The sequence below is a fragment of the Magnolia sinica genome, chromosome 2 (assembly GCF_029962835.1).
Source record: "Magnolia sinica isolate HGM2019 chromosome 2, MsV1, whole genome shotgun sequence".
NCBI classification, from domain to species: Eukaryota; Viridiplantae; Streptophyta; class Magnoliopsida; order Magnoliales; family Magnoliaceae; genus Magnolia; species Magnolia sinica.
The window spans coordinates 105,219,673-105,241,618 of record NC_080574.1 but is presented as its reverse complement, the minus strand read 5'-3'; the positions used below and the strand labels follow the sequence as shown (position 1 = coordinate 105,241,618).

General features: G+C 35.4%; 1 protein-coding gene across 1 annotated transcript; it reads right to left on the bottom strand.

Moving 5' to 3' along the window:
- Positions 1-8,487: 8,487 nt before the first annotated feature.
- Positions 8,488-9,374, bottom strand: LOC131229835 (uncharacterized). Its single transcript, XM_058225875.1, has 2 exons — positions 9,326-9,374; positions 8,488-9,252 (listed from the first exon to the last, which is right to left on the bottom strand). Exons 1-2 carry the CDS (start codon positions 9,356-9,358, stop codon positions 8,941-8,943), a joined length of 345 nt encoding a protein of 114 aa, XP_058081858.1. The 5' UTR covers positions 9,359-9,374; the 3' UTR covers positions 8,488-8,940.
- Positions 9,375-21,946: the final 12,572 nt, after the last annotated feature.

The window sequence follows — 21,946 nt, the reverse complement described above, 5'->3', positions numbered from 1 at the left end:
GTCATCTCTAAAATATCTCAACCTTGCTTTGCAGTATCATAGGATATAATTCTTTTGAGTTCATCTAGTGATAGTGCGCAAGTGATTGCATTTAGTGCTTTTGCATTGGCACTACTCTCACTTTTCTGAAGTGTGGTGCAAGAAAAATAAGGTGAGATTTCATTGATTTGGATCCATCGATACAAGTTACTTCAATGGTAGGAGGGGTCCATTCAGTCACCGTGGCTTGCTACATGCTCTCATCCATGGATTTAAGGAAAATCCTCATCCTGGCTTTTCAATAAGCATAATTGGAGCCATCAAATAGTGGAGGCCTAGTGACTGAAAGGCTATTAAAATTTGACATCTTATAAATAGCTTAGATCGATTAGCTCAAGAAATAAATCCAAAAATATAATAATTAAAACGAGCTATTAAGCTCTGATACCACTTGAAAAGGCCAAGTTATATGTCCTAGAGGGGGAGGTGAATAGGACTATGTCAAATTAAAACTTTAACAGTGGAATATAAATGAATGAAGTAAAGATAGCTCTTTTAAATAAATCACAATACGGAAATCTAAGGACAACCTTAAATAGAGAGATTAATACCAATGTTATTCTAAGGACAACCTTGCACCATAAAAACCAAGGGTTTATGGCAAGACAACCTTACTAGAACAATTTGAATATCAAAAACTCAAACTAAAAGGAAATAAATGAAATAGCAAGAAATAAATTCTAAACTATTACAACATTCCCCACAATGCTTGAAATGTAAATATTACAACATTCACATCCACACACACATCCCATAAATTTAAATGATAAAAGAAATAGAAATAAAATAAACTTTCAAATCATAAGACAAAGAATTATAGTGGTTCGCCTGTGTGTTCACCAACTGTTAAACAACAGCCACATAGCTTGCTACTCCACTCCTAGTATCCTCACACAGGGGATATTAGCGTTCACTATGAAAATAAGTTTCTCAGGTTCACCTAAAACCTTCACAATTGTGTCTTTCAAATGGGCTTACACAATTCAAAAATCCCAACTTCTGAGTTTTCTAGCTCTCCTCAGATAACCAACACAATGAGATTTTTCTGGCTTAATCTCAAATAAAACCAAAAGAAGAAAATTTACAATAATGTAAAATACCTGCATTTCTTCTTTTATAGCAGCCCGAAAGAACCAATCGGAGTAAAAGTTCGAATATAGAAGTTCAAGTCTAATACTCACTTTGAAATGGTTCTAAGTTCTAATTGATTTTAAATTAAATCAAGTTGGGCTAGCTCTATTTGATTTTGATTCCAAGAAGTGGAGTATCCCAATTCTTCTTTCAAATTAGATTGGAATGCAAAAACAAAATCAAATAAGAAAAGCTAACAAAAGAGAATATTAAATATGCACAATGTAGCTTAAAAAGAATACAAACTTATCTCTTAGAGTGATGCATTGATTTTACGTGAATTGGATATCAAACTCTGAAATTTGTGCTCTATTTATAGTTACAGAAATCGCATCTACGATTGGTCTTATGGACACTACAACTGGTCGTAGGACGAACTGCATTTTAAAAATTTGAGTGCGATTGGATAAAACCATTCCACGATTGGTCGTAGGCCTTGCACAACCGGTCGTGACACCTTCACGACTGGTCATGACCATCCTACGACTAGTCGTGAGGCATCAGGTTTGTTCGTTATAGTTTAAATCATAGATCCTGGAGTGGTCATAGGATGAGTCGTGCACTGTTCACACGACCGGTCGAACAAAGTCCAGGACTGGTCGTAGCTCAACAAAAAATTTCAAAAATTTACAACAAACTTAGGACTGGTCTTGAAATTTCTTAGACTGGTCGAGGCAGTTCTAGGACTAGTCGAACAAGGTCCATGACTAGTCTTAAAACAGACCAAACACTTATAAAATGATTCAATTGACTTATGTATACAAAATGACCTACCCTAAGGTCAATCTAAGGTCATTCATACCTTAAATGTGAAGTATGGACATTGAATCTTCATTTCTTCAGATGATGGTTGACCCTTGAAGATTATGAAGCTTTGAGATCTCTACATGATGTAGCTTGAACTTGAGATCTTCTAAAGCTTGGATTTGTCGTTCTTGAGTTGTACTTGATCTTGAGTTGAACATTATCTTGAGTCTTGAACAAGCACTCGTCTTTTCGATGTAGCTTTAAAAACTCTGAACATTGAAGCATACAGAAGTGGATAAAGTACTTGACCTTGCATTTCTTGAAGTAGATCACCGTTCTTAACTTGAAGCATTGTGATGCAGTGTCTTGAACATATAAATCAACATGCTACACAAGACACAAATTGTGTTTTTGGCACCACAAAATTTGACAACTAAAGGAGCAGGAAACCATAGCACTTACAGTAATCCGCAATGCGTGTTACATCACTTTCAGGATTGGATGTCACAAATAGTCACTCCATAAATAAATCGTGTTACGTAATTCATTCGATTCGTAGGTTGTGCCGCCTTAAGATGTTCGCATAAATCCACGTTAATGTTAGACATGCCGATGAATCTCCGTAGTATGAGATGCGGGGTGAGTCAGATATCTTTAAACTACTTTCCACATTATGATGATTGCTGAGTGTGATGGACCACACAGACTTTGTTTGGCATGCATTTCATGTAGAATGTCTATGCATACTGATACCACTTTTATTAGTGGAGTATGAGATGTATCGGGACTCTTCTGTTATTCTTATAAATTACTCGAATCATTGTATACTTTAAAGGGTAACCATTAATATGAGTAGGGCATTGACCCTCTCCAACTATATAGATATTGCAGGTAAATTTACAGGTTGATGATACAAACGTCGATTGTTCTGTGGAAGATAGGTTCGATTAGCGAAGAAGAATAGCGAATGATTTTTTTTTATGCTGCTTACTTTAAGACAATGTAATAAGTTCTCATTGAGAGGGCATTAGAAAATTAGTTGAACTCTTTTTACTCTAATAATAAATACAATCTATTTTATTCTCGTGAATGGTTACTTTCGTGAATATAACTGGATGTGATCTAAATGAAAAAAATGTGCAATTTTCAAAGCATCCAATTTATACATTATTAACACCCAGAATTCTCGGGCATGAGTATGTATTCGGGCCATGAAAATTCATGGTGTTATAATGTTCTTATTGAGAGTCGTCATTTTGGCATCTGTATGACGTCAAACAGTGATAAAAGTCCTTTAAATAATTTCTAAGTTAGTATTGAATAAAATAAAATCATTAACAAATTCGTTATTTTGTCCCGACAAGAAACGAATGTATTTTTGATTGGGGACTTAACATTCAATAATAAAAAATAAATAAACATGAGAACAATCATCATGAAATATTTATTAATTTTTGAAATTCATTTATATCCTCATGTCTCCCTTGATTCCAACATAAGGCAAATAATTATGAAACACAATACTCAAATATGTTCGAATGTCGATTTCGGCAGCATTTCGATTCATGATATAATCTTCCGAGTACAAAAGTCGTTGTGCAGAAATGATATATCCTTGTGAATCTTTTCGATCCTTCAAAAGATCTTTTCCTTTCAGATCAGCCAAACGGAAGAGTCATGAAGATACAACTTGTAGAGGATAAGAGGTCATTGCGCATGATAGGCATGTTGCGCGAAGTACAATGAACTTCGGGTACTCCATTGCGCGGCCACCCTATTACTCGTCGTGCAACAGGTATCCTCCAGTACCTTGTGAATTCTGGAGAAATCTTTAGTCTTCTGTTAGCTTCTCAACACTTGTTGTACGAGGGATGAGTCTCATTGCGCGGGGCGCAATGAACAACCATCCAATCCCATTGCCCGTGTAACATACCTCCATTGCGAGCCGCGCAATGGACTTTTATCTTTATTCTGTTGCGCACCGTGCAACCAAAACATATTGATCTTCAATCTTCAATCTTCTTCTTAAATTTATGCTCCAACAACTTTAGAACTAGAAATAGAACTAAAATTAATTATGAAATTGGATTTTAAGAAGAAATATGATTAAAACTAAGAAATTTAAAGAGAAGAAATCAGTTGAGCAAAGCACTAAAGCGTCAAAGATACACTTATCGTCATTATTAATATCTATCACTTGATTCAATTAGATTACTCAAATAGAATTGAAATCCTATTCTATCCATCTAGGTAATAGAGTGGTTAAATCATCAATATTCACAAACCAAAAAAGATTTGTTGAACTTCAATTAAATTGATTCCCACATAATTTACCAAAGTATTTATCATAGGGAATTTAAAGCATCTATTATGCCCTTAGTCTACAATAGATCAATAGATTTTTACATATCAATCCCTTATAAAAAAATAATCAATCACTCTTAACTTTCCTATGCATCCAATGTGCCCAAAGTCAACAACGGACCAAAGTAAACTAAAATAAATATTCATTCAAATCAAATATCAATGAATTGTTTAATAATTAAACCAATTATTTTAATCAAAGTAAACTAAGACATTAAAAACCACTACAAACGTCACCTCTTAGCCATAACTAAGAGATTTAGCCAACCATAGACATGATTAAACTAAACTCAAATGAAAACATAAGAACCGAAGAAGAACCGAAGGATTGAAGAAAAAGGACTCCGTATAAGCTTCGTAACTCCTTGCTCTCTCTCATCTACCCTAACTCGTATCTAGGATGGCTTAAATCACCATTTTATATAAGAAAAAATTACACTGACTTAGAACTTAATTTAATTTTATGCACTTATGTTATGCTTCAGTCACACCAACGACAGCTTTTGGTTACACCGAAGTCGCACCGAGTCCAACCAAAGATTCCTTTGGCTAAAGCCGAATTTCACTAAAATAGGTGTGAAGTCTCTGTCTTCCTTAGGTCGCATCGAACCTCCCATTCGATGGCATCGAACATGGCTTCGGTCGCACTTAGGTGTTGAGCCGAATTATCTCTGAAAGCCACGATTTTTTGGTAGACTATTCTGTGCACATTCGGTTAGACTGAACCAACCTCAGGTGAGATCGAATAGTATGTTATTTATGTTAATGTACTTTTTGATTTTTCAGTCTTCTCTCTTTTGTACTTGGTTTTCTTGGATCTTTAACCCTTAAAATTTTCATTAATCACCTCAAAATTACTAAATCTTGACTTAATAATTTTACGAGCATTAAATCTTCTCTTTCTTTTCATTTTAGTTTTTCAAATCACCTCGCTTAGCAAAATATACGTAATTAGATCAATTAAACACATCCATGCTTATATAATCAATGCATAATAAAGGAAAATATACAAGATTTCACACTCGATACCAAGGAGTGCGTCTTCCAATCCTTGCTGAACTAGAATGCTCTTCATCTTCACCTTCTATAATTAATTTTTTTTTTCCTTAGAATACTTCTCTACATCAAACTTCATGTTAGATGTCATAGATACCTTGTCTTTATATTCGATTTGCTTACCAACTTTAGCTCTAATACCACTTATCGAGTCTCGCGGAAGCATATAAAGAGGAATCAAGCAAAGTAATCACACTCGCAAAAGCAAATCCAATAGAGACCAATCGAAAATTATGTGGAAAAAGCCTTGAAGGAAAAACAACAGAACAAAGCGATAATGCACTATGAAAAACAAAGTTATAAGAGATGAAACCTTACCGATCGAAGATCCAAGAGAAAAAACCTACCTTTCTCTCTCTCCAAAACCCTCTCAAACCCTAAAGCGCGTCTAGCCTCCTGTCCTACAAAATCGCATAAATTGCACAATTCGTCGACTTATCGATTCAACTGGTCGAAACGTGTTAGGTTGACCTGTCAACCAAAGTTTTCCACTATGCCAAAATCGCCAATTTGCGACGGACCAAATCCGTCATAAAACCAAATAAACGACGGATTTCGACGGTTGCTAGGTCCGTCGCTGTTTACCGGGTCATTTTTTTTCGACGGATAAAATCCGTCATTTAATCTGCGACGGATAACGTCCGTCGTTTCATAGCGATGGATAAGATCCGTCGTAAAAAATAAAAAATCCGTCAGTAAAATTCAAAAAATCAGTTGTTACTAAAAATATTAGCGACGGATAAGATCCATCGCTAATATGAGTAAGCGACGGACCTCAAATCCATCGTTGATTTTCAACGGTCAGAAATTAGCGACGGATAAGATCCGTCGCTAATATGAATAAGCGACAGACCTCAAATCCGTCGATGTTCAACGGTCAGAATTAGCGACGGATAAGGTCCGTCGCTAATATGAGTAAGTAACGGACCTCAAATCCGTCGTTGGTTGTTAATGTTCACAAATTAGCGACGGATTTGGTCCGTCGCTAAAATATCTATAAATAAAACAAAATATTGATAAATTATTATTATTATTTTTTTAATCTTGCACCTGATAGTCATTCAAAAAATAATTCACACTACTGTTTGATAAGAATCCTATTCACAAAATTGGTAACAATTCGATTCAATAAAAGAGGAAATGACCCAAGTGGCCCACTCCAACAAAAATTGACTTACCCTACTAACTAAACATTTCCCCCTCTTAAACTAGGACCCGTACAAAAGAAATTACCCGGAACTTTAACTGTTGGCTATGCCTTGCCTTGAATTGGCTACTTAGTATCTGCTCTTGTTCAACCTTCTTTTGAGCCCTTCCTACATATATTACAAACAACCAGATTCAATCCAAGAAAAGAATAGTTTAGTCAACCCTTCATATATTACAAATAACCAACTTAAATCCATGAAATGTGAAGAGTTTAATCAACTGAAACCAATTAACAAAATAAAATATTAGAATTCATCCTAGCCATTAGAGGTTCAGGTAAGAGCATTTCTTAATTTCATAGCATTCACTGGGAGAGCACAATACAGTTTGAAAGGATCTTTAGATGTTGGAATCAATACACAACAGTGCAAGGCAATCTGCATTTAATGCACTAGTGTCTAACGACATGACCAAAGGAAAGTGTAGGAACTGGGAAATTCCTATTTCCCAACAATTCGAACTCTTTTATGAGCAGGGATAATGCATCAAGTTCAGCTAAGTTGGACCGTAGGTTATTGTCCAGCCAGTGGACAACTTTTAACCTGTCATGCATGCAACATCCAACTTGTCCAAAAGGTGGGCCTACCATGAGGAGCACCTTGTACAAAAATCAGCACAATCCATGCATCAGATGAACCTTATATGTATAGATGCCCTGACCCATAATTCAGGCTGGTCCCACATGCATGTTGACTGTTTGAGACCACATGAAGAAACTTGATTTGTATACGAAAATATCATGTGTTTGGTCAAGCACATATTGTCTATTTGAAAGGGAAAAAAAAGGAGAAAATGTACCCATTTAAATAGATATCCATGGTTTAGATTCCATGTATATGAGAGATTCATGCCAAACATCCTAGCAACCAATGAATAAATAGAGAGGCAAACAATTCTAGAGCTAAGGAAGAGCTCTAGGTGTAATGGAAAAGAAGAAATGATAAATAGATCCCCAAACATGCATTGCAACTAAAACAAATACTGTTAGTAGTAAAATGCAAGAATTTGGAGATCAAACTAAAGAAAAGAATCCAATGCATGTGCAGTTCATTACCAATGTCCATGTAAAATCTCACCTGAATCAGTTGATTTCAATGAATGTCAAGTTGGGGAAAAAAAAAACCATGATTGTCAATTGCATTAACATCTTCAGTTTTGCGATAACCGTCACCATTGGAGTCAGCCATGTATGCTGTAAAAGATACAAAACTTGAAAATGCTCACAGAAATGCTTAATGCAAGTGCAAGGGATGATATTAGACTAAAAAAATCCCAGATAACTTTGGAATGAAAAAATAAGGAAAAAAATAGCAAATTCAATCACATAAACTGAACACTTGCAACCGTTCATCACACAAATCGCATTAAAAGAAGAAAAAATAAACATTAAACTATCTATTCATTTCCTACCAAAACATGCCAGGTTGGTATTTGTTAAATCTGAATTCCAAAGTATGAATCTGAAGTTGGAAAACTAGTGGTGAATGGATGTTTGGTTTATCCAAAAGGTATCCAGTTTGAAGCTGAAAGGCATAAAAAGTACATCTTCCAAGTTCTTTTACTCGGTCTTCCACTCAAAACAAAATGTTTACAATTGATCCTAGTATTATCTACTACATACTAGTAACATACAACCAATATTGGGGCACCATACCATAAGCTACAAAATTTCATGTCCCCCTAAACAAGGCATCCTCCATTGATAACATATATATATATATATATAATAAGTTTTTTTTTTTCATTTACATTCACAAATACATTCATCATCCAACAAACTATTAACAACATTTACAAAAAATAAAATATATCCAACCAACTCTTAATAATAATTTGCAACTTAACCTGCTGGGAACCGTTATGCACTGTAATGTCTTACGACAGAGCGGGTTCTAAGGAGTTACAAGTTGACCCTAACGACAGCATATAAATGAAGCGATAAAGATATAAATGATTTGAGATTAATTAAAGGTTTCGAGAACTTACATCCACCTCGCTCTTATTGCTAAGTAGTCCCGACGAAAATGCATCCACACTACAAGAAGGGAAAAAAAAAAAATTTGTGGCTGCACCGATACGGTCTAGTATGAACGGCTGCCTACGTACCCAATGTTTAGAAGATTGGGATCAAGCCACTACGTAGTTCTTAATATTTAAATCAGAACATTTTATGCATAAGCAAAGAAAAAATTAAAATAAATTATAATAGAAATATGTGTACCTTCTGTCACGCATAAGAAGATGAAAAGCTGAAACAAATCACTAGATTAGTCAAGCAAAACTACTAAATAATTCAAGATAAAGATTTATTCAAATAATATCCAAAATAACCTCAAACACAATCCATATGTCCTGACCAAATTACAAAAATATGTTCTTGACTTAGGAAAAGTTTTAAGTAAACTCCTTTAATATCTTTGTTTTCGTCAGCACTCTAGGCCAAACGAGAACATCACCCACGTCGCAATCGGCTAACGTCTTCTCAATGTCACCAAACACATTCGCACTGGGAACTTCAACAACATCCAATATAACTTTGATGCAATCTGGAGGGATGCCTGCATTATCTCTTATCAGACACCCACATGCAACAACTCGACTACAAATATCTGTCAAATGACAGATTTGTTCCACCCGTAGAAGTGGAGGTGGAGGTGGAGCTGACTCATCACGATGACTTGAGGTATCGCCAGATCGAAAAAACGCCTACAAGAAATAATTTTTATTATTTTCATGGATAAAATAGTAACTGTACATTATTCTTTTATTGTTAAAATACCTGAGAACCAGCAGTGCCTGGAGAGCATTGCATTGGTTGAACTGGAGTATTTATTTGATTATGAACTTCAAGCAAACGTTCTCCAATGGTCAATATCATGTCTTTGCACTCGTTGATCTTGTTTTCCATTTGCTCTTTAATACAATCATCGATGCTTTAACCTCCGCAATTTCGCCCTTTCCTTCTCTAATTTCATTAATGTAAGGGGTTGAAGCAATAATGGTAGTTTTTGCAATATGACCCAACCCCCTTACACGTCCTCTTTTATCAAGACCACAAACCTAAATGATAATCAACCATTATTAGTAATGCATGTATATTAGTAACAAAAAATGTTCAGAAAGCTAAGTATGTCAAAGTGAAGAGAATGAATGAAAAACCTGTGCAACCGGGTCATGATTTAAATCATTATGTATACAAGCTGGGTCATTGGCAACTATGTCTTTTATTTTTTCCGTTGTGATGCTCAGCTCCTGTGAAGGGAGAGACCTATCGGATCTAGTATGAGTTGCTAGAAACAATTCAGTTCTTGTGATTTGAGTATCTGGATTTTTTTGTTGCTGTAATTTACAATGAGAAATCATGTTAATTATTCTGTATTCTTAAATTGGATTAAAAGAAATTAAAGTTATATTAAAAACTTACAATTAACTCTGCCGTCCTAGCAGATCCCCGTCGCCCAGTCGTGTAAGGGAACTTCATTTCGCTTCTGGATTCCTTTCCCTTTCCACAACGAGACTTTGCCTCTTCTGTAGATTCGTAATCAACGAATTTGACCCAATCTTCTAGCTTTATGCCATTAGGGCAATTTTTTTTCCTATCTCCATCATTATCATACATATCCAGGACAGTTCCTCGTAATTGGTTCTTCCAGTCCTTCCACATATCATTAGCACGCTTAATTATGGTAGTTTTACAGCTGTCACTGTCGTCAACATCATATTTGGCCTACATATTTCATTAAATAGGGCAATTAGTCAACAAAAATTATATTATAAACATTAGAAAGTAAAACTCATGTATTTAAATGCTTACCAAAATAGTTGACCAAACATTATTCTTGATGGTATCTGGCACAAGCTGCCAGTCTTTGTATGCAATTGGACAATGAGTCCTAACCACATTTCCTAGAAATGAGGTGAATTAATTTTTGTTATCTCCAGTAATCTCTCCAACTGGACTAATTGAAACTTTTATCTTTGTGGTGCTTCCTAGGGCAGAACTAGAAGACCCTACATACGACATAATTCCTAAAAAAAAATTAAGATTATTAGTCATTTAATATGTTGCTATACATAATAAAGAGATGACACTATACACATGCATAAGTTTTTACTGAATTTAGAAAAAATGAAAAGGAAAATAATCTAATATAGTAAAAGTAGTTAAATTTATTTCAACCTGATATGAAACTTGATCAGTTTCTTTTTCGCTTCTGAATACGTGGGTTACTTAATACAATTCTACATATGACCCTTCTTGTATATCTTCACTAGTTGGGTCATACAGATCATCTATTAAGGAAGGGCTCGAGGAACCTGCAGTTAACCTGGCCTCAAACACTAGCAGATCCTCAAATGCATATGCATCTTTTGTTAGTCGCTTCGGAACATCTAATACAACATGCCAGTCATCTCTTGTCGGATCCTTGCAATGGAAGACTTGAGCCGCCTGAGATGCATGTATAAATGGCTCATCCTCTTACTTGATATTCCTTCTAAACCTTCTTAGGGTAACAAATATCAGATTTGTTCAGGATCTACATAACATCCATTTGAAGTATCTTCGATATGCACTCAATCACAGTAGAACAATGTTATCTTAAAGGTGAAGTAGTTTAATTCAAGAATTTGTCTAATGATATCATAGTAGGTGGCTTCCTGTTCTACCAAGTTCTTATCCCTGGCACTCGCCCTGAACATAGTTAAGGCTTTCATAGAAACTCCGTTGTTTTGTGTTGTCAAGTTTTTTTCAGAGTCTGATGTGCAAAAAACATATCCATTTACTGAGTATGTACTGTATGATGTGGCATCGTAGCTAGGACCAGTAGCGATTCTCTTAAATTGTGACATTTCTTCATTCTCTAATTGTTCCCTTAACCAAGCATTGTAGTCTACTTCTTTTTGTACCGACGGATTGCCCCTCTTGTTTTGTTCCTTACGTGTTTGGCCATGAATGTATTCATTGTACTTCCTACAATTCACATATAATATAATATATGAATTAAACTTTTTACTTTACATGATACAATTTAAAAACATTAAGGATAAAAACATAGACTTTTGTCAACTTACCCCAGCCATTGAGCATTTTCAGCATGATGTTGTAATACCCATCTACGTGCTTGTTGATATTGCACATTAGTAAGAAGATAACTTTTTCCTTTTTTATCGATTTGGAAATTATCGGCATTATCATCACCCTCATCATAGAATATCTTTTTCACTCTCTTATGGCTTCCTAACATCTTATCAGGCATGTAGTCCATGTAGTACATCATGGACTCTTCCAGTATGTAGCGTTCAACAATACTACCCTCTGGATAAGTTTGATTCGTCACATACTTTTTGTATGTTCTCATCATCCTATACACATTAAAATTAGATATGGATATAAATTTTTTTAAAAAAAATGGAAAAAGAAAGTTGATAAATTCTGATAATTAATGTTACCTCTCAAAAGGATACATCCACCGATATCTGACAGGTCCACAAAGTTGTACTTCCTCTGCTAAGTGCACCACTAGGTGTGTCATAGGAACAAAAAAAGATGGGGGAAAATATTTTTCGAATACACATAATGTTTTCACTATTTTATTTTTCATATTTTGAAGCTCTTCACGATTAATAACTTTTAAACATATGACGTTGAAGAATCTTGATATTTCACAAATGGCAATGAGCAATGTCTTCTTCTTTCCTAAAAACGAGTGCATCAACAAAACTGGGAGCAATTGCTGCATCACAATGTGATAATCATGTGACTTAAGGGCCTTTAGCTAACAATCCTCTAAATTGACACGATGTGTCCAGTTTGCACAATATCCTCTTAGGACTTTCAAATTGCTCAGTGTCAGACAAAACATGTTTCTTTCAGATGTGGACAACGTGAAACGAGCTTTGGGTAAGAATAACCTGCCATTTCTTTCTTCAGGCCACATAGACTTTCTTATCTTCATAGCCTGAAGATCCTGACGGGCTTGTAAATCATCCTTAGTCTTATCTTTTGTATCCATGATTGTTGCAATGAGGTTCTCGGTGACATTTTTCTCAACATGCATCACATCCAGATTGTGACGAATGGGCAAATGCTCCCAGTATGGCAAGTCAAAAAGGATTGATCTCTTTGTCCTGGCAGTAATGTTGTTCGGGTCATTCTTAGACTTTTTCTTAGTCTTTCCCACTTGCTTTTCGAAAACGGTTTCAATATTATTCATTTTACGTAGTACATCTAAACCTTTCATACGCTTCGGAGCCTTTCTTTTTTCCTCTTTCCCATTGAATCTGGTTCTATCAGTCCTAAAGTCATGACCTGATGGCAGGAATCTTCTATGTCCCATATATGCAAACTTCTTTCCATGTTCAAGCCAAACCGATTCTGTCTCCTCACTACAAATAGGGCATGCGTACTTTCCTCCTGTCCTACAACCAGAAAGATGTCCATATGCTAGAAAATCATGCATTTCCCATAGTAAAATTGCCCTCATTGTGAACATATTCTTACTGTGCGAGTCATATGTCACAGATCCTTCCCACAATTCAAGCAACTCTGCAATCAACGGTTGCAAGTAAACGTCAATGTCATGTCTTGGACCTTTTTTTCCAAGGATCAAAAGTGTTAACATGGTAAACTCCTTCCTCATGCATAAATGAGGCGGGAGATTATACGTAACAATCATAACAGGCCAGTAACTATATGAATTGCTCATATTCCCAAAAGGATTGAATCCATCCGTTGCAAGTCCTAAACAAACGTTACGTGGCTCCACAGCAAAATCAGCATACTTTTCATCTACAATCTTCCACATAGACGAATCCACTGGATGACGCATGCAAATATCATCTTGAGCCGACTTTGAATGCCATATCATATTCTCTGCAATCTTTGGTATAATGTAGAGTCTTTTTAACCTCGGCGTTAATGAGAAGTACCTTAGCACCTTACAAGGTACATGTGGGGTGGTTGACCTTACAACACTATTAAATTTCCATCTGCTTGCTCCACATTTTGGACAACACTGCTTATCAACATGGTCCTTCCAGTACAAAATACAATCGTTAGGGCATGCATGTATTGTCTCATAGTTCATACCCAATGAACTGATCAGCCTCTTTGCATTATAAGTACTATCTGGCAAAGAGTTCTCGTTGGGCAAAATTTTCTTGAGCAAGTTTAATAACTCTATAAAGCTATTGTCTGACCAACGAAACCTAGCCTTCATACTCAGCAACTCCACTGTCACAGACAACTTTGTATGCTCCAGTTTACACGATGGATATAGGGGTTGTTTTGCATCCTCCATTAACTTCCTATACCGAGCCTCATCGCCTAATTCATCATGAGCTTCAATATCATCTCCATTATTAACCTCATCCATGCATGCATCTAACTCAATGGGTTGAAAACGACCGAAAGCATCATTCACCAAATCGACCATTCTGGGCAACACATCTTCATTACGATTATCAACAAATGTACTCACACCTGTTTCAAGACGTTGTTCCCCATGGAGAAACCATGTCGTGTACGTTTGATCTATGCCATTAAAAACCAAGTGTTCGGAAATGGTTTCTAATGCCATCTTCCCACGTATATTACAGCACTTGGCACAAGGACAGCTGTGCCAGTCTTCCCCATTTGAATTTTGTTTCACGTACTTTAGAAATGTTACAACACCTTCCATGTATTCAACAGTTAACCTTCCTGCCCGCATCCAGTTCTTGCATGGTGTCATGGAAGCCATCTCTGGTAACGTATACATGATGTGTTTAAGTTAGATTACGAATGAGTATGTCTAACTGACTAAATCAGTTGCCCATCCAAGACCAAATAGATTGTAATGCTTTCATTTTCAAATTTAAATGCCTACACCGAAATTCCGACAGCATCTCCCCATATCTCTCCAGATATATTGATCTTGTATTTGATCCCACGTTAGGTATCAACACAAAGTGATGATATTTGACAATGGAAATAAATGCAAGAAACATATCCAGAGAGAAAGAGAGATGATGCATAGAAAAGGCAAGTGCATTTGAATTGCTAAAATGAAAGCATTACATTCTATCTGGCATTGAACTGTCTAAACAAGGACAATTTAAGGATTTTTATGCACCAAGGAGCACACTGTATCTATGCCTGGCCACATAAAAACCCTTAAATGGGTAACTGATTGTCTTAATCTATATATAATCACATCAAAATTTGTAATCTAAATGAACATAATTCAAAATATAACTCATTTCTAAATGTAGAATCAAAGCAAAAGAACTGGTAACCTGAGTTGTTTTCCTACAACTAGTCTCACCAGATACCAGCACCACCTGTTCTCCATACATAAACAGATAAACAAAACTCAGAGTCTGACATTGAATAACATTGAATCCTCATTTCACCAGTAGTAACAAAAAGAAAATGCTCAATACAAGTGTAACAGGTTTATCCTCCTTTCTTTTTATTAAGCATGGTGATGGGGATATTCTTTTCTAACAGATGGGTGTAATCTAGTTAGTCCCATACATGAAAATAGACATGACCAAAATCTAAAAATCCTAATCAATCTAACAAAATCCAAAACCCAAAATAAGATTCAAAACAAACCAAAATGGATGCCTGAACTGCAAAAACTACACAAGAAGCATCTACATGCATCTACCGACCAGTTACCACCTGTAGTTTCTCCAACAATGCATGACATTGATAAACTTCTGCTTTTGATTTTTCTGTATAGCATAAATTAGAAAAGATTCAAGTGACTAAAATTTTTCTATGGATGGTAACTGGCCAAGAAAAGCTAATCACATTATATATAGTAAAAATTAGAAAAGATTCAAGTGACTAAAATTTTCTTATGGATGGTAATTGTCTAAGAACAGTTTAGCCATTTAAAAGATTGTCTTGGATTTCGATTACCTTTACATGGATTTGCATGGCGTTTAAAAGCTGCCTCCCATTTGCATTTTTACTAACAATAGCAAATTTTAATAATTGGAACCCAAGTGTTGTTAGTCTGGTAATGTTTGGGGAGGTAATTTGTTAATGCATCCTAACCAAACAATCTCTACATTGGTACATTTATCGCATGGGTGTTCATTCCTTGCACCCAGACACAGTCTACTTGAAAGCCCCATGTACCTTTCGTCTCATCCACAGGAAACTGGACATACATAGTAATTGAAGGACCCACCATGCTGTTTTAAGTGAGAGTCTCATTTCTAACTGGACCTTATCTTGATGATTAGAAAAGATGCCCACATGAAAATGCTCCCCACAATGCCAAACAACACATGGGCTTGCACCCTTTGTGGCCTAACATGAGAGAGCTACACAAATCCATTCTCCATCTCTCTAATTTATTATATATAGGTAGCCATCTTCACTGCTTCGTACTCAACACAACCACATCCTTTACAATCTAAGATCTACATTTTCATCTCCTTTTTGGTTCTCAAAGTTTTTCTTCTAACCCAAGGAATCAACCATGATCAACCCCAAGAGGATAGTCGCGATCGCAAGGAAGTGGCAGAAGCTTGCTGCCATAAGGAGGAAGAGAATCTCTGCCTCAAGAGTTGATGTCACTACAGACTGGGAAGCAAAAAAATTGAAGGCGTCAAAAAAAATTGAAGGCTAAGAAGCCGTCAAAAAAAATTGAAGGCTTATGATCTCTCTACTCTATCAAATTTACCCTGGTAAGCAACAATGTGACAGATATGGTTGGGATCTTGAAAATATCACTTTTTCACCCCATTTACAAAACAATAGCTAAAATTTTAAATAAGTTTTTTTTTTTTTTTTAAAGTCCGAGTTCCCTTTACTTAAATAAGATTAGAATGTGTGGGTTCCGTGCATTGTGTTACACCGCAAAGGTTTTAATTGTGTAAATAAATTCATTTTTATTTAAAATTTAAATCATTTATTAATTATAGTAAATATATTTTAATATTTTATTTTCAGTCAGATTTTCCAATATTATTAGGAGAAAAATGTCAAAATCTGAGAATGACGTTTGCCACTGTGGAGGTCACCTTATGTGCATACGATCTGGACAGCTTTTGTCAACAACATAAACATTAGCATCATGTGTTGAATTTGGTAGCTGTCATAGAGAATTCTCTGTAACGTTTGTAAAGGACATGCTCACCTAACATGTACGCCATTGGTTAAGTGAATACTGTTTAGAATCCTTCCCTATTGTGGTATTTCAAAATAGATGCATGGGGTAGATTTGTCACAGACATCTCTGTGGACCCCACAACCCTACGTGGTCTTTCAAAACAGGCAATCTATCTACCTCGACTCCGATTGAGTAATATAGGACATAGCAACATGTGCTGATGTGGCAGACTTCCATGGGCTCACCATGATGTGTTATATCCAAACCGTTCATTTTGCAAGATCATTTTAGGAGGAAAGTTCAAGTGGACCACACCAAAAAAAGCAGTGGGGACAATGATGTCCACCGTTTAAGCCTTCCTAGGGCCTTCCATGCCATCCAACCTATTCATAAGGTCATAAATACATGGATGAAGGAAAAACATAAATATCAATCTGATCCAAACTTATGTGCCCCAAGAAGTTTTCAATGTCAGGCGTTCAATCCCCACAGCTTTCTGTGGTGTGGTCCACTTGAGTTTTGGATACCTTCAATTTTGGGATCATACCCAATATGAATGGATGTGTGGTAAGCTATTGAAACAAAAAAAAAATAAAAGGGCATTTAGAGGGCTGTTGTTCTGCTGTGATTTTCGTCTCATTTCTGTTGTAGGAACTGACACGTTATTGAGGTAGTGTCAAACGACGGGGAGAGAGAGAGAGAGAGAGAGAGAGAGAGAGAGAGAGAGAGAGAGAGAGAGAGAGAGAGAGAGAGAGAGAGAGAAGAGATCGACAGGAAGAGAGAGGTGGGAGAGATGTCTGCGGCCAGTGCTGGGAGAGGAACAGACGGAGTGGAATGGAGGGAGAGAGAACAGAGGCGTCGTTTTAGGCGGATTGCGTACTGAGTAACTCAGTACCTTAACGTATTAAGTAAATCATGTGGGGTCCACCGTTATTTATTTATTTTATCCACTCTGTTAATACATTTTAACAGATAATTTTAAGTCTTGATACCAAAATGGAAGAATATCTAAACCTCAAGTGGACCACACCACAGGAAACAATTTGTTTGAACCTCTACCATTGAAAAATTCATGGAGGTCATAGAAGTTTTGGTTCAAGCTGATGTTTGTTTTTTCTCTTCATCTATGTCTTTGTGATCTTAAGAACAGGTTGGATGACAAATAAACATCATTGTGGGTCCTAGGAAGTTTTCAACGGTGGAAATCATTATTCCACACTATTTCCTGTGGTATGGTATTCTAGAGCTTTGGATTTACTTAACATTTTGGATCAACCCCTAAAATTAGTGGGAAAAAAGGATGGACGGTGTGGATAAACCACATACATTCACAGTGGGCCCGACTGAGTTTACTCAGTACGATAAATCTGTACTTAGTAGCTCAGTACGTAATCCGATTTCGTAGGGGAGACGGATTGGCTACACGGGCTGGTGGTCGGTGCTCTGTGGGCCCCACCATGATGTACGTGTTTCATCCATTCCGTTCATCCATTTTTACAGATCAATTTATGGCTTTATACAAAAAATTTGATAGGGATATAAATCTTAGGTGGGCCACACCACAGGAAAAAAATAATGAATGGATATTCACCATTAAAATCCTCCTAAGGCCCACTGTACTGTTTATTTGAAATCCAATATGTTGATTTGGTCATAAAGACCTAGATGAATGGAAAAAATAAATATCGGCTTGATCCAAAACTTTTATTCCCCCAAAACGTTTTTAATGGTCAAAATTCATTCAAAACTGTTTCCTATAATGTGGTCCACTTGAGATTGAGATATAATTTATTTATTTACTTACATCATAAAATGATATATAAAAATATATTGACGGCATGGATGACACACATACATCATGGTGGGCCCCACAGAGCACCAACCACCAGCCAATGGCTGGTGTCAGGGGCAGTAGCCAATCCGTTTTTTCCCTTCATCAAGGGGAGTAGCCAATCCTTTTGGGGGCCATAAAAGTTTTGGAGAAAGCTGATCTTTGTTTTTTCCCTTCATTAGGGCCTGTATGATCTAATCAACAGATTGGATGTCAAATAAACAGTACTGTGGCCCTTAAGAGGATTTTAATGGTGGATATCCAATCAATATTGTTTTCCTATGATGTGGTCCACCTTAGGTTTATATCCCTATCATTTTTTTGATCAAGCCCTAAAATGATCGGTAAAAATGGATGAACATAATGGATGAAATACATACATCATGGTGGGGCCTACATAGCACCGAATACTAGCCAATGGGTGGGTGGCAGGGGAGTAGCCAATCCGTTCCCATCCATGCTGGTATTTGTGGTGTGGTCCATTTAATCTTTGGAAATGATTCATTTTTGGAATAATTCTTTGAAATGATCTCGAAAAATGGATGAACGGTGTCGGTTGGTCCCAAATTTTCGGTAAATCCAAAGCTCAAGTGGACCATGCCACACGAAATAATGTGGAATAATGATTTCCACCATTGATACCTTCCTTCGGCCCACAGTAACGTTAATTTATTTTCCATCCAACCTATTCATAATATCAAATATACATGAATGAAGAGAAAACACAAACATTAGCTTGATCCAAAACTTCTATGGCCTCCATGAATTTTTCAATGGTAGAGGTTCAATCACACTATTTCCTGTGGTGTGGTCCACTTGAGCTTTGGATATGCTTCCTTTTTGTTCTTTAGACCTCAAATTATCTGTTAACATGGATAAACGGAATGGATAAAATAAATAAGTAACGGTGGACCCCACAAAGTTTACTTTGGTAAAGGTAATGAGTAACTCACCTAAATGTAGAGGGGTTTCTTTAAAACATTCATAATCATATATTAGGCTTGCCTTAATGTGATTCACATATCCAACCCACTCATTATGTGTGTCCCACTTGGATGAGGGGTCAGACCAAGTTTTAGCCGCATCCAAAACTCATGTGGGCCCCACCAAGTGCTTTTATATTTTTTATGATGTCTTGACATGGTTTTATATGGTATGGTCCACCTGAGTTTCGTTTACGGATGATTTTTGAGATATCTCATAACCTAAAGGGGACACATTAAATGCACGGTGTTGATGTTCGACACACATCATGATGGGGCCCACAAAACTTATCAACATCAATTCATAGGTTCTCGGGAGGTCAATAAATTGGGTCACAATTTTGACAATAATATTTAGCCCATTTTATATGTATAGTCCATTCACTCTATTTTATTGATCAATACCCTCAATTTGACTACTTACTCACCTCAATCAGGCTAGCTACATGTGAGAAAGGTATTGGGAATACAAGATTGATCAACAATTTGAGTGAAATTTGATTTAAACATATGAAGTTATTTACTCTTCAATCTGGACTAATTGGATTGTCCAAAAACGGTTAAATGTTCAATTGTGCCTAGTAATTTATTAAAAAATATTTTTTTTTCATAGATAAATATCAATTTCCATTCAAAAATTACATTTTTTTTCAAAATGTATATTTTTTTACTCTTAATTTTTCTTTGAAAACTTTTAACAAAGTATCATTTTTAATATAAAATATTTCAAAAAACTAAATTAAAATACAAATTCTGAATTTTTATTTTCAAAATATCTTAAATTTTCACAATTTTTATTTTTTTTCCCAAAAATTCGAAAATGCCAATTTTTTTTCTTTAAAAGCATCATGTTGTTTTCAACTTTTCAATTTTTTTTTTAAATTATATATATTTTTTCAAAATCTTAGTGTTTTTATAAATAACTTTTTCTTTTAATTTCGAATTTTGAACATTTTCAATTATTTTTCAAAATCACAAAATTTTTCAACTTATTTATTTTTTGTTTCAAAATGTTTGTTTTTTGATAAAGTATCGATTTTTTAATATCGTTTTATTTTTAAAATTTTCAATTCTTTTTCACTTCTCCATTTTTTTAAAAGCATTTTATTCGAAATTGTCAATTTTAATTGAACTTCACAATTTATTTTTATTTTTTTTCAAATTTCAAACTCTCATTTTCTTTTTTAAAATATTTTCATTTTTCAACATTGTGAAAATTTTCACATTTTTAAAAATATTTTTAATTTTCTTTTTCAGGATATTATTTTTTCTCAAAATCAAATGCTTTTTTTTTTTCAAATTTATCAACTTTATTAAATATTCTTTTTTGTTCCCACAAAATAGATTTTTATTAAATCACAATTTCTTTTTTTTCAAAATCTAATTTTTTTCTCAAACATTGTTAAATTTTTTAAACTTCTCAATATTCTTTTTCATGTGATATTACAAATCATTTAAATATTAGTTTAAAATTAAAATTCCACTCATTTGATATAAAAACAAAATAAATTCTTTTTGCATTCAATTAATTGTTAAAAAATAATCTTAGATACAAATATGTACAATTAAACCACTGAAATTATATTAAAAAACAATTATTAGACTACAAAAAAACTTAATTTTCCACCATATTCTTAAAAAAATGAAAAAACAAATAATGTTTAGGCAAAAGTCCTTTTACGACGGACCTGATCCGTCGCAAAATCAACTGAAAAGCCTGCCATTGGTATATCGGGCGGGAATTTGCAACACAAGTTTCCCGTCGCCAAATCAAAATTTACGACGGATTTCGTCCGTCGCCTAATTACGACGGTCACATATCGCAAAAATACGTCGCAAATTGGCCATTTTGGCACAATGTTCGACGTGTGAAAAATTTTTAAAATTGTCAAAAAAGTTGTCAAAAAATTTAATATATTCAATATCCTAACACCTGTAGACAATTTGTGGACCGGCCAATGCCCATGCTTCAGTATATATTTTAGGCATGCAAATTTCAACAAAGTTCACACACGGTTACACCTAATTTGCCAGCCTCTGTTTTGGATCACGGTGGTCTTGGTATATTAACTTCATCCTAATTGGTTACACCTAATAAATGGAAGCTACTTAACACCCTGATCCATAGCTCAACTGGTAGACTGAGTGAGATACTTCGTATCAACCCTTGAGGTCTTGGTATCGATCCCTAGCGGGGGTGGCAAACAGTGTATTGTGCACTGACAGTGGGTGTGTACTACCAAGCTAACCCAACGAAAAAATAAAATAAAATAAAAAATGGAAGCCCCTGTTAACTGAGTTTGATGGAAAGCCCATGTCATGATGGCCCCACACGCAAACCTATGGTTGGTTGGTATCCCATCCCCATTGCTCCCTGTCACTTAGCTCACCTGAGATGAGATGTGAATCTGATTGATTTGTTTCCACACGGCATAACGTGACGGAGGAAGTCGATTTTCCATATAAAATTCCAA